General features: G+C 41.6%; 1 protein-coding gene across 4 annotated transcripts in view; it reads left to right on the forward strand.

Moving 5' to 3' along the window:
• The window catches only part of LOC120318277 (glutamate receptor ionotropic, kainate 4-like), a 205,633-nt gene that overhangs the window by 183,617 nt on the left and 8,499 nt on the right, over positions 1-13,517 (forward strand). For all 4 annotated transcript variants that reach the window (XM_039365683.1, XM_039365682.1, XM_039365684.1 and 1 more), the window contains one exon: positions 7,151-7,316. In XM_039365683.1, coding sequence (XP_039221617.1) covers positions 7,151-7,316 — 166 coding nt within the window. The remainder of the gene's footprint in view (positions 1-7,150; positions 7,317-13,517) is intronic.

The raw sequence follows: 13,517 nt of genomic DNA on the forward strand, positions 1-13,517 counted from the left end.
CCACCCACCCATCCATGTTATCTCTGCACCCACCCATCTATTCATCCATCTATCCATCCATCCATCCATCCATCCATCCAATCATCCATCTATTCCACCCACCCATCCACCCACCCATCCATCCATCCATCCATCCATCCATCCATCCATCCTGTCTCTATCACAATGGGCAGGATTTTAGCCCCTTTCCCCTTTCCATTTTAAAATACTTTTTACGTATTTAAACATAATCCATTTTAACCAACTTGCCCATCTGTTTTCATCTGATTTTCATTTAGTTCCTCTCAAAATGGATGGAAGTTATCCTGCCTTTGGGGAGGGTGCTGAACCTCACTGTGCCGTCTTGTCACCTCAAAATGGCTGGAGGAGACATTTGCAGCCGATCAGTCAGGAATGTTCATCTCTGATTGGAGAAATATCTGAAAAACTTGGAGAACTTTCTGCTGGTCAAAGTTCTAGGAAAAACAGACACATTTAATTGTTTCCCTCTAAAACATGCTTGTGGTTTTGGAAAGTTTGGACCTCCACGTTTTGAGATAAACCTCTGAAAATAGTGGGAGGATGTTTAAAGAGTGTGGAATTTCACTCTGTGATAGAAATAAATCTGGTATCTCAGCATCTGGTATTTAACCAATTCCACCTTTTTGTTTGAAGTTTTCAACCTCAAATCCGTATGATACATTTCCAGATGATGTTCTTGAATTAATATTTCGTAAGCCTAGTGTTGCCTTGAGCTGATCCATTTCTGATCCATCAGGACCAGCTTCTTATGATTCATCTCATTCAGTCCTGCTACAATCTTCCTATCAGTTAACCATCTTTTGAGCTGGTCTCTTATTGCCAAGTTTGGGAGAGGGATGATTGATAGTCCACCGGTCAATAACAAGCATTCTCAAATGAATTGTGGCTATTTGTTGCCTTGTTGATTGCATGACTCAGACATGAGTTTGCAAGAAAGATTTGAGTGATGTCTCCGATGCAGGTCCGGCCAAGTTCAGACTTCTACACAAGCTGTCTGAACTGAGCTGTCTCTGTTCTTTTGGAATGCACCCCCTCCCTCCTGGGAACCCTGTCTGTCAGTCTATCATCTATCTATTAAAGTTATTGGCAGCCTATCTTACTGCCTGGTGACTTTGGGTGACTTACAATCATAATCATAAAAAGTTTTTTAAAAATATGTATATAAATTAAAAACATAAATTAATACCTACAAACACTATGACCCAATTACAGACTACATCCCATCATATCAGGTAGCAGGACTGGGAAAAATCTAAGGGCACGATTTGCATGAATTCCATGCAAAATAGACAATGAGGTGTCCTTGATGCTATAATAATAATAATAGTTGGAAGGGACCTTGGAGGTCATCTGGTCCAACCCCCTGCTCAGGCAGGAAACCCTATACCATTTCGGACAAATGGCTGTCCAGTCTCTTCTTAAAAACTTCCAGTCTTGGAGCATTCACCGCTTCTGGAGGCAGGTTGTTCCACTGGTTAATTGTTCTAACTGTCAGAAAGTTCTAGATTGCTGGTCTCCTTGATTTGTTTCCATCCGTTGCTTCTTGTCCTGTCTTCAGGCGCTTTGGAGAATAGCTTGACTCCCTCTTCTTTGTGGCAGCCCCTGAGATATCGGAAGGCTGCTATCATGTCCCCCATCGTCCTTCTCTTCATTAAACTACATATATCCAATTCCAGTAACCATTCCTTATATGTTTTAGCCTCCAGTCCCCTAATCATCTTTGTGAGCTTGCTTGTTTTCTTGCTAGCCCTGATGATGTTATCAGGTTTGGGTAATGAAACATCTGCAAGAAAACAAGCAAGCTCAAAGAGCACCAAGGACCCTTCATCTCAACCCAATATTCTCCTTTAAACAATATTAGAACCTTTTGTCTGCAATGGTCTAGGGCAGGGGTAGGCAACCTTGACTCTTTTATGACTTGTGGACCTCAACTCCCAGAATCCCATGAGTCATAGAAGAGCCAAGGTTGCCTCCCCCTGGTCTAGGGTCTCCTGCTTAAGCCGGGGTTGGACTAGAAGACTTCCAAGGTCCCGTCCAACTGTTATTCTGTAATCTGTAATTTTTCTCACTTTTTTTTCTTTTTTGCAGGAGAAAGTAAAATAAATGAAATGCCCTGATGAATTACTTTGAGAGGGAGCATGTCAAACTTTAAAATGGTCATGGCCAGTTGCAGGCACGATAACCTGACCGTTTCACACAATATACCCAACCAGCCACTGACAGTATCAAAATAAATGAATGCAAGTTGAATTGGTAACTGAAAGGCTATTATAGTAGCTTATTGAGTTCAGATGGCCCACTTCCTGCTGCCAGAGGCCCCGTTTGGCCTTTCAGTCCATTCTACTTCCTCTCTTTCCTTTGCCTTCTCTACTTCTGTTGCCAACAACGAGTTAATTTCCTGGCTCAAGCTGAGCTCAAGAACATTTGTCAGTGTCAGATTCCCACCATGAGCTATTCTTCAGATATTTATCCTGATTAACACCATCCCATCGGCCCTACCTTTTAAAAAAAAAATACCTGGATTCATCTCACGGTTCTTAATTTTCTTTTTTCAACCAGCTATCAAGTTCCTCTTTGTCCTAGAAAGGATGTTATCAAATAGTTTGGTTTCTGCAGTCTTGGTGGTTCTTCCAGAAATTTTGCAGCAGCTTCGAAACTGATGAATTCACATGAACAGGAGCAAAGAGACTCAGGAGAGCATTTCAAAGGGGGGGGGGGAGTCAGCAAGATCCCAGGAAGTTAGAGGAAGACTAAATAAAGGGTCCAGGGTGAGAAGAAGACAACACAAGGACCTCGTACGGCATCCATGCCCTTGAGTGAAATTCATAGCTTTGTCTATGTCTAGGACAAAACTCTCCCAAACTTTTTTTTTTCTTGAAGGACAATTGGGACAGGAGCAGAATGTCATGTCCTGTCAAAGCATAAGAAACTTGACACCTCTGTAAGTCTTTAAAAGTGACCCTGACATTTTGCTTCCTGTTTGATGCCCAGGATATCTGATTTTCTGAGTGTATTTTGTGATACCTCTGCCATTGTGATTTTTAAAAAATATTTTAGGAAACATGGATCATGCTATCTGCTGTGTCTTTCCTCTCTATAAGTCCATAATGTTAATAGTGTCCTATATTTTATTTATCTGATTGAGTTAAGGCACTAGTTTCTGGAGTCTTGATGCATCAATAATTGGTTAGTTTGAAGAAATGCTGTAAGAATTATGGCTGGATCTTCTTTTCACTCAATGTGAAGGATCGGTGACAGACCTTGCCCTGAATTGTCCTACAAAAACTTTTGCAGAACCAGAGAGAGAATCAGGACAAACGATCTGCAGTGAGCAAGGAGAATTTGTCAGAAAGTGCAAGAGGGATATGAAGTAAGAATTGTGACTGGTCATTTGAGAGTGCAGGGCTGAGTGGCATTGACTCCAAGCCTCTCTCGCTTCTCTGCTCTTCTGCCTAAGCACTGGCAGGTGATGCAATTGTCAAATTCCATCTAGGACTGCTGAGCAAGGCCACAGATGCCTCAACTCCTTTCACTGAAGCTTCTTAGCTGGAGGACTATGGTGTCTCCTGCCTCTGACTTTCCCAAGCCTGACCTGAAGGCTGTGGAGCAAAATCAAGGCAGATTGTTCTTTGACTTTCTGATCTCCTCGCAAATTGCTTAGACCAGGGGTGTCCAACCTTACCAACTTTAAAGACTTCTGGACTACAACTCTCAGAGTTCCCTAGCCTGGGCAGGATCTGAATTCGGCTTCGCTGGCTGGGGAAATTCTGGGTGTTGAAGTCCACAAGTCCTAATGTTGGCAAGGTTGGACAGCCCCAGCTTAGCCAGAGGTCCCCAATCTTTTGGGCATCAGGGACTGGATCCATGGAGAAAGGTTTTTCTGCGGGCTAGGGAGTGCATGATTTTGTGTGCTGCCTGCATCCTACAGATGGGGCTTTGCTTGTTTGTGTGGACCAGTTGCTGGCCTGCTGAGGCCTGGTACTGGTCCACGGCCCGGGAGTTGGGGACCCCTGGCTTAGACCCTTGGTAGAGTAGACAGGGCAGATAGCTAATAATCTTCCCCTCAAACAAGAACAAAAATTGCAGACCTGGTTGAGTTGCTTTGGGATATCCCAGGAACAAAAGCAACGAGGAATTGATCTTCCTCCTAATGAAAAATAGTCAGATGTTTCTCCTTGATGTTACTTTGAAGTCATGCACGTTGAAACACAAAACAAAGCAGATGAGATTTCCTTCTTCCTGCCCTTTGCCAGAGTTTCTGATCTCTGTCATTTTCTCACAGCTCCTTCCTGCGCGGGGTTCCATACATCTCGTGTCCCAAGATGTGTGCAACATTTAATAATAATAATAATAATAATAATAATAATAATAATAATAATAATAATAATAATAATAATAATAATAAACAAGACCAAGCCTTAAGGACATATGCATATAAAGTCAAAATTGAGAAGACAGCAATAGACAGTAAGTGCCGCCTATGCAAAGAAGCTGAAGAAACAGTGGACCACCTGGTAAGCTGTTGCAAGAAGATTGCACAGACTGACTACAAGCAGCGGCATGACAAAGTAGCAACAATGGTGCATTGGAAGATCTGCAAAAAATATCATTTGCCTGTAAGCAAAAACTGGTGGGATCATAAAATAGAGAAAGTCATAGAAAATGATAAAATTAAACTGCTCTGGGACTTCAGAATTCAAACAGACAAGCACCTGCAACATAACACCCCAGACTTAACAATTGTCGATAAGAAAGACAAAAAAGTCTGGATAGTGGACGTGGCAGTGCCTGGAGACAGCAGAATAGAAGAGAAAGAACTGGAGAAGATAACAAAATACAAAGACCTACAAATAGAAATAGAAAGACTGTGGCAAAAGCAAGCAAGGGTAGTACCAATAGTCATAGGCTCCTTGGGTGCAATCCCAAAACAACTGGAGCACCACTTGAACACCATTGGCATTGACAAATTCGCTATTAGTCAATTGCAAAAGGCGCCTTATTAGGAACTGCTTCCATCCTGCGACGATATCTGTAATACCATCAAACATCCACATCTGCCTATCCCAGGTCCTGGGTAAGGACTCGATAGGTAGACAAAATGCCAAATCCAGTCTGAACATCTGGCTGACTGTGCGATGATCCATAATAATAATAATAAAAAAAATAATAATAAAAATAATAATAAAAATAAAAAATTGCTGCAGTTTCCTTTGCTGATGGCATAGTGTTGCAGTGTTTGCCAAGGCATCTGAAAACTCGTATTCCTTTCCCCTGATTGACTGAGCTCTTTCATTAATATTAATATTAATATATTATTAATAATATAATATTAATGATTTTAAATTAGCTCTACAGATGTAACATCTTGGAAAACCTGCTGGCCCAATGGAATTATTTGTAATGAATTTTTTAAAACAGAGCAATTTGGAGAAGTTGGCAAGCAAACATTCTACGATGGCCCTGAATTTTGCATTATGTATCCGTCAGGCAACGTGAGACAGCTGGACGATGGTTCAGCTGGGATTGGAAAGCATTTGGGCCAAAGCTCTGAATGGGATTGCAGTTTGTAGTTGGGGTGACAGGTCTATTGCTCAGGGGAAAAATTCTCCCAAAATTCAGAGATTTGAGAATGTTTTTCCAGAAGCCCAGCCCCTCTTTCCACTTCAAACTGACTCAGACAATCAAATCAGACCAATTCAATAGTTCTAAATCAAAGCATCAATTCAAACGTAATTGTCTAAATAGATTTGAATGGTCTGAACAATAATCTCAGTTGATCAACGATTGGATTTGAACTGTATCGGAGCTGATCTGCACAGCCTTTGCAATCCCCTATGGAAATTTTGTTGTACATTGTTGTTGTTGTTTTTTGTTACCCACAGTAATCAACAAGTTCTCAGCAAGTTACCTCATATTATTAAAACAGATCTGGTACAAAGCAACTTAAGGAAGCCCTCTAAATATAGTGGAAACAACCAACCAAATAATGAAGACAAAAGATTGGTACCCTTTAAGGATCAAGAGCCCACTTTAAAGTCCTTTTTCCCCCAAAGCCTAGGTGATGAAGGAGCTGGCTGAATTTCAAGAGGCAGGAATTTTGTAATCCTGGTGTCACCAAGGAAAAAAAATCCTACCTCCGTTTTCCTTTGCTCCAAACTCTGAGCAGATTCACCCAGGAGCTCCCCATTCAGCAGGTCAAAATAGAAATGGACCAGGTGATCCTTCAGCCCCAAACCATGCGTGGCTTTAAAGGTCAAAAACAGCAGCTTAAATCGTCCTTAGAAGCGGATAGGAAATCAGTGCCTGGAGCGCTGGTGTGCCGTGCCTGTATTGGCAAGTACCTGCCAATCGTTTGGCCATTGCACTCTGGACTAATTGAAGCTTCTGTGTGGCCTTTAATGTTTCTGAGATATGATGTCTCATAGAATCTAAGAGTCTTGAGCAATTATTCATCCAACCATTGGCTCCAGGCAGAATCTGCTGCAGCATTTCAGACAGATGACTATCCGACTTCTGTTTGAAGATCTTCATTTCTTAGGAACCTGTCCTGTGGAAAGCTATAATTTGCCGTTAGTAAATGGATAATTTCTTGTCTTGATAGAAGATAGTATTTATAACTCAGGATAGAAGTGAGAGGTCCTTAGTGCTCTGAGCTTGGTTGTTTTTTTGCAGATGTTTAATTACCCAACTATGTAACATCAGCAGTGCTAGAAGGGAATCTGACTGAGAGTAAACCTGTCTCCCTTTTAGCACTGATGATGTTATGTAGTTGAATAATGAAATGTCTGCAAGAAAACAACTAAGCTCCGAGAGCATCAAGGACCCCACAGTCCTCCTCTTCCCCCTCCTCTCCTTAAATCTCACTCCTTCTAGCACTGACGATGTTATCTAGTTGGGTAATGAGATGTCTGCAAAAAAACAACTAAGCTCAAAGAGCATCAAGGACCCCACAGTTGTCCTGGTTCTCCTCCTCCTCATCCTCCTCCTCGTCCTTCTTCTCCTAGATGTTATCTAGTTAGGTAATGAGATGTCTGCAAGAAAACAACTAAGCTCAGAGAGCATCAAGGACCCCCAACATTTCTTGTCTCTTCTGAGAAACAAATAACCTGTTTCTCTCTTTCCGTTTCAGGTTCCTCATTTCAAGGTTGCTCCAGAAGAGTTCCTCAAGCTCCAGTTCCAGAGATTCACAACTTTGAACCTCCATCCTAGCAACACTGACATCAGTGTCGCTGTAGCTGGGATCTTGAATTTCTTCAACTGCACCACTGCTTGCCTCATCTGTGCCAAAGCTGAATGTAAGAACCCTCATCTAAGCTACTCATCACGAAACATTTAGCTTTTGATTTCCTGAGTATTTTGGGTCTATTGTAATGAGAATACACACTGCATCTTCCCTGATGGAAGGCCTAGTGATTGCAGAACAAGGGAGACAACCAATTGACCGTCTGTTCTGACCACGGACACGCGCAACTTGTGTTCACACAACAAGCCAACTAAAGGTCTAGTGGCTTCATTCCCATGGCAAGCTAAGCTAAGCTAAACCATCTTCTTTGCTTGTAATGCATTGGTGTGTTATGTGAACCCAACTGTTGACCTTTCAAGATAGATCATATATAAAAAAAAAAAACAGGCTGGGGTGTGTGTGGTTGTTACTGTCTGTTCAAACTTTCTCCAAGGTCATTCTTTGACTATTTACACCAGGGGTCTTCAAACGTGGCCTTTTTATGACTTGTGGACTTGAACTCCCAAAATTCCTCAGCCAGGCACGCTGCCTGAGGAATTCCGGGAGTTGAAGTTCACAAGTCATAAGAGGGCCAAGTTTGAAGACCCCTGCTTTACACCATCCTGCTTTTCCCTTGTATGATTCAGTGCATTGAACACATCAGACCATAAAATTGGATTACATCAACAACCAAGTATATTATATGAACTCAGACAACCTGTGACTGGCCCAAATTTGCCTAGTGGGTGTAAAACTGGGTTTCTAACTTTTGCTACCATCTGGATCTTTTTATTATAACCCTGGATGGCTACGATTATGTATTTTTGTCTCAGATTTATGTAATGGGAGGCAGCCTGTTTTCCTTGCAAACTCTACCTACTTTTCCTTGACCTCCAGTTCCCCACTCATCTTGCAGGCTTTGAGAACCATCTGGCTATTTCTTCATTACTAATGGCAGAACAGAATCGATGACATTTAACAGGACAATTGGAAGGAAGGGAGCAGGTCTCTCCCTTGTTTCATTGACCCTGTGTTAAGGTTCCTGCTACTCCGTAGCCTTTAACAAGAAGGAAAACACACTCTTGCTTGTGCTTGTTCTTGATCTATATTCTCTCCGCCCGAAAGCCCTCATGGCTATTCGGCGTCAATAACATGCTTTCTTACACTTTGTTTTAAACATGGAGTACTGAGGAACAAAATCAGGAAGGCCAAGTCATCAATATCGATAGAGATTGTCAGTCATCCAGGTGACAGTTGTGCTTATTCAAAAGGCAACTGGACTTCCTTTGTTTTTGCTTGAAGACGTTTCACTTCTCACTCAAGAAGCTTTCTTTTGTTCTGACTTCAGAACTTCAAAACTGTCAGAACTGAAGAAGCTTCTTGAATGAGAAGCAAAACGTCTTCAAGCAAAAACAAAGAAAGTCCTCAAGCAATTCCATCAAGAGACACATTGACTTATAACCAGCCTATGAACCCCTCAGAATCCAAATCAACTGCACAGCCAATCAGAGACAGCACTGACCCTCAACCAACTCATGCAAGCCCCCCCTCCCACCAGCAGTTCACCTCTCAATGACGCTGATCTGAATAACCTCCCCATCACAAGACCCATCACAAGACTCTCACTGATGACTCACACCTGACCCATTACAAGACCCTCACTCGACACATCCACACCCGATAAACAGAAGAACACTGACAGTGACATCCCCTAAACCCGGCTGAAGACGTTACCTAGTCTGGTAATGAAATGTTTGGAAATCAACCCAGAAGCTCGGAGAACCTCAAAGTCCAGTTGCCTTTTGGAAAAACATCTTTGGGCCAAGTCATCAAGCAATTGGTGAGTGTTTCAACCTCCCTTATGCCTCAACAGCCGTGAAGCCTTCAATCGGTGTCCCTAGATGAACCATATGCACATACCTTAACCCACTTGTGTATCCTTGTGTAAATCCAAGACATGGCACACTAGAGCAATGGAACATACTCGCTGGGGAGCAATACAGATGCTTGGTGTTTAATTTCTTCTCTGCTTCATTTGTTCTTTCGTTTAACTGGATAGAACAGCTCAGAAACCAGATTGTTTTTAAAATAGCGTGGCACCCACCATTAATTGAGTCAGGTTGATTGCTTTTAATCACGTGTGACTGAATGAGCTGGCTGCCAGCTGAGTGCAGCGGGGAAGCGGGCTTAAGGATAAATTGTGACATTAAACTACAAGCCTGAATTATGGGACAGCCTTGGTGATATCCCAGTTTATTTCAGGACAAGAAAGGGGGGAGGAACTTTTCCCCATTCCTTTTCATGTCTTATCCCCTTGAATTCTTTCTCGAATCAAGATACATCTCTGTAGAATGAACACTGTGAATATTTTTTTTTCCCTTGTGGTTTAAATCCTCTTTGTCTAACCTGGATAAGATTGAACGGGCAGAAAACATGTTGTTTAAAAGGCAGGCACTGAAAAGTGCCTTTTAAAAAACAAACAAAAAACAAAAAAAAGCTTTTGCTTTTTTATCTTTTTACTTAAAACAAAACCACTTCCGTATTGATTGAGATTACTTAGGAAGGAAAAAAAGAACATTTTTCCGTATACATTTACCTTGCGAACCTTCCTAGTCCTTAATCAAGTTCAGCAGCTGTCTTGCTATTTTCCAAAATACAACTAGATTCTAGGGATGGCAATGAGACCGACTGAGTAGCCTTTGCTAGAGATCTTGAAGTACAGCAGTACATTTCAAGAATCCACCATCGCTTACTGATAATTGACTAAAGGGCCAATCAGTATTAGGAGAACATGAACAAAGCCCTGTCAAAACGTTGCTAGGCCCATCTTGCCAGCATTCAATGTCATGTGGTGGTCCCCACCAGATACATCTAAGAAGCCCACCTTATTCCAAATTTTTCCCCACTGCTTTTATAACCTGTCTGTTTCTAGTTTGCTCAGACAGTGTATGCACTTCTTCAACTGCCCGTCTGATTCTCCCCAAAAGTCTCTAAAGAAGACTTGGCTCAATGTTTAATAAACAAGATTGGTGGAGAGTAGAACCATCACCAACCTCTAAAATAGGCTTCTGTGTTTAAAGAGTCTATTCCTGAATGCCAGAAAAAGGGGGACACAGGGTTTATTTTATTTATTTGTATTTTATTCATAACATTTATATGGCCACCCGCTTGCTCTCAGGGACTCTGGCCAGCTTACAAAAAATAAAAACCCAATATACAACAATAAAAACAATAACCCTCAACCAGCCCCTTGGTGACAGCAATGAGTCCAACACTCCAATTGATGGGCTCCATCCAACTCAGGGTTCCCTAGGTCAATTGGCAGAACCAGATCTTCAGGTTCTTGCAAAAGAATGTCAAACTGGGGGGGGGGGCAGTCTAATCTCTGCAGGGATAGTGTTCCAAAGGGAGGGAGTCACCTTGGAGAAGGCCCTTCTTCTGGGTCCACTACATTCCCCACCTCTCCACTCTGGCGGACTGGGCAGATATAATCAGGAGAGACTGTCCTTCAAATAACCCTGCAGCATTTTTGGCCCTGCAGCATTTTGATCAACCCTTGGGAACTTTGGGTTGACTGTTTCTTAGACTAGAGCATTCTTCTTGTGTTAGAACTCTTTGTACAGATAATCAGAACACAATAACCAGCAGCATTTCTAAGGGAAATGAGCAAGAGAGTAGCATGGAAGGTCTAGGAGAAATTTCTACTGTTTCGACAAGCAATTAACATTAAAATAAAATAACAGAGTTGGAAGGAACCTTGGAGATCTTCTAGTCCAACCCCGTGCTCAGGCAGGAGACCCTATACCAATGGTTCTCAACCTGTGGGTCGGGACCCCATTTGGGGTCGAATGACCATTTCACGGGGGTCGCCAAACGCAGTCCGCCATTTTTTCCCCCCTTTTCCTTAGCTGTGCTACTCCCTTTTATTCTATTGGCTTTTGAAAGCCAATAGAATAGACTCTCTTGAATAGAGTCTAATTCTATTGGCTTTCAAAAGCCAATAGGAATTGTCCAGGCTGTCTCTGCCCTGCTGAGCCCGCCAAAAGTCCCATTCTGCAAACGGTGCTGCACCAGTTGAGTAGTCCTCGACTTACAACTGGTTGAGTAGTCCTCGACTTACGACCAGTTGGGGATCACGGCATTAAAAAGGTTGAGAACCATTGCCCTATACCATTTCAGACAAGGGCTGTCCCGTCTCTTCTTAAAAGCCTCCAGCGATGGAGCGCCCACCACTTCTGGAGGCAAGCTGTTCCACTGGATGATTGTTCTCGCAATCGTTAGGAAATTTCTCCGTAGTTTTAGGTTGCTTCTCTCCTTGTTCCAGCAATCTCCGTGGAAAACTGTCCACTCCAAAACCGTATGTGAGGTGTAGTCCACACAGCTTAACGTTGCTAAGGCTGAGAATAAGTGAAACGGGCACTTACAATGCTTCCCCATCTCCCTAGTACTATGTATGCAAGGAGTAGGGTCTAATTTCATTTGGAGTGGGGGGATGGAAAATAGAAATCAAATTAGCAAAAGGCCAAAGGGGGACCTCCTGACCTTCCATTACTACCCATCGCCATAAAAACCGTGGTCTCTCCCCCTCCGTTTATTGCTGCATGCACGGACAGCTCTTAGCCGCAGATCCAGCGAGCTGCTAATTACTGCCAGCTAAACTAAGGGCCATAAACAAGGTCAGGAGGCAAATCTGAATAGAGGAGATGGGAAAGAAACAGGTTTGAGTAGCTGGAGTCGGAGAAAAAAGGAGAGCAGCTTCCCTCCCTGTCAAAACTGAACCGTTTTCAGTCGTTTAGGAAGGAGAGAACTTCGGCTAATTTATCGGGAAGTCAGAGTTTTCTTTTGTTTTTTCATTTTTCAAACATCCGTTTGGCCTTTAAAAGAGAGAAAATCAAAGCCAAATGGAATCACACGGAGGTCCTTTTAATCATCTTTCCAGCAATACATGCCTCACACCTCCAGTAAAGGGACTCACAAAAGGTTGTTGGTTGCACAAGGTATCCCTAAAATAAACATTATATTGTCAGAAGAATTTCCTGGTTCACTTTCAGCTGGGAAAAGCTGATGATGAAGGAATTTGAGGACAGCAGCTACTGCAAAGCCGATCTTTATTTCAGGAAGGCAATAAGGCAACAGTGGAGTGACTTCAGCATTCCTGCCTTGCAAAGTGACCCTCTGGTCCCATGTGTGGCTTTTTTTTTATAACAAGTTTTATTATTTTTTTCAATTTTTACAGCCAAGTAATTAGGAAACATCATGGAGATAGTGTAGTCAATAGTCCTATAACAGGGTCATTCATATAAATCAAAAATTACATCATTAAAAGTTCCCTCTCTATTTCCCTTAATTATTGTATCATATTCAATTTAATACATTTCTTAATAGAGCTCAATCAATCAATACATTTATGAACACAATTTTAGTTATAGATATCGAAGTCCTGTTTTTGACTTTTACTGAATTCCAATTACCATGTTCAAATTTAGCCTTTAATAACCATAGTGTTTAAACTTCAGGTAACCCTCATTTCCTTACAGGATAATTATTGCAGCTGAAGTATACATATTAATCCAAAACTTAGATTCTTATCTTATTCCACTAATATATTTTGTTCCTCAGCCTAATAGCTCTTTATGTACTAATAACATATCTTTCATTGTCACAAACCCATTTCCACATAACAGTTCAACACTGTAATCTAGAAGTTAATTTTCATTTCCATTATAAATGTAAATACTAAATATTAAATCAATCAGTGTCTCTAAAAACCTCCTTAACCCATTAGGTGAAATTTTAAGACCCACTTTTAAATCTAACTCTGGCTTTCTTTTTCTGCCAAACAGGCTTCCATACCAGTGCCTTTAAATCCTCTGATGTGTCTCCCTTCATTCCCACACATGCTGATTTGAATCAAGGGAGAACATCCAGTTATCAATTTTTCAAAGGAACTGGCCCTTTTGTAGTTATTAGGTTGCTGCCCTAATAAGTCAAATCTCCATGTTTGGTTTAAAGTGTTTGTCATCAGTTCAGTCTTCTTCTTCTTCTTCTTCTTCTTCTTCTTCTTCTTCTTCTTCTTCTTCTTCTTCTTCTTCTTCTTCTTCTTCTTCTTCTTCTTCTTCTTCTTCTTCTTCTTCTTCTTCTTCTTCTTCTTCTTCTTCTTCTTCTTCTTCTTCTTCTTCTTCTTCTTCTTCTTCTTCTTCTTGTTTGCTCTAAGTAAAATAAAAAGTCATATCCACTGTTGTCATTATTGTTTGCTTATCTAGATTGTTAGAGT

The sequence above is a fragment of the Crotalus tigris genome, unplaced genomic scaffold (genome assembly GCF_016545835.1).
Source record: "Crotalus tigris isolate CLP2741 ecotype Arizona unplaced genomic scaffold, ASM1654583v1 scf7180000020151.727365, whole genome shotgun sequence".
Lineage (NCBI taxonomy): Eukaryota > Metazoa > Chordata > Lepidosauria > Squamata > Viperidae > Crotalus > Crotalus tigris.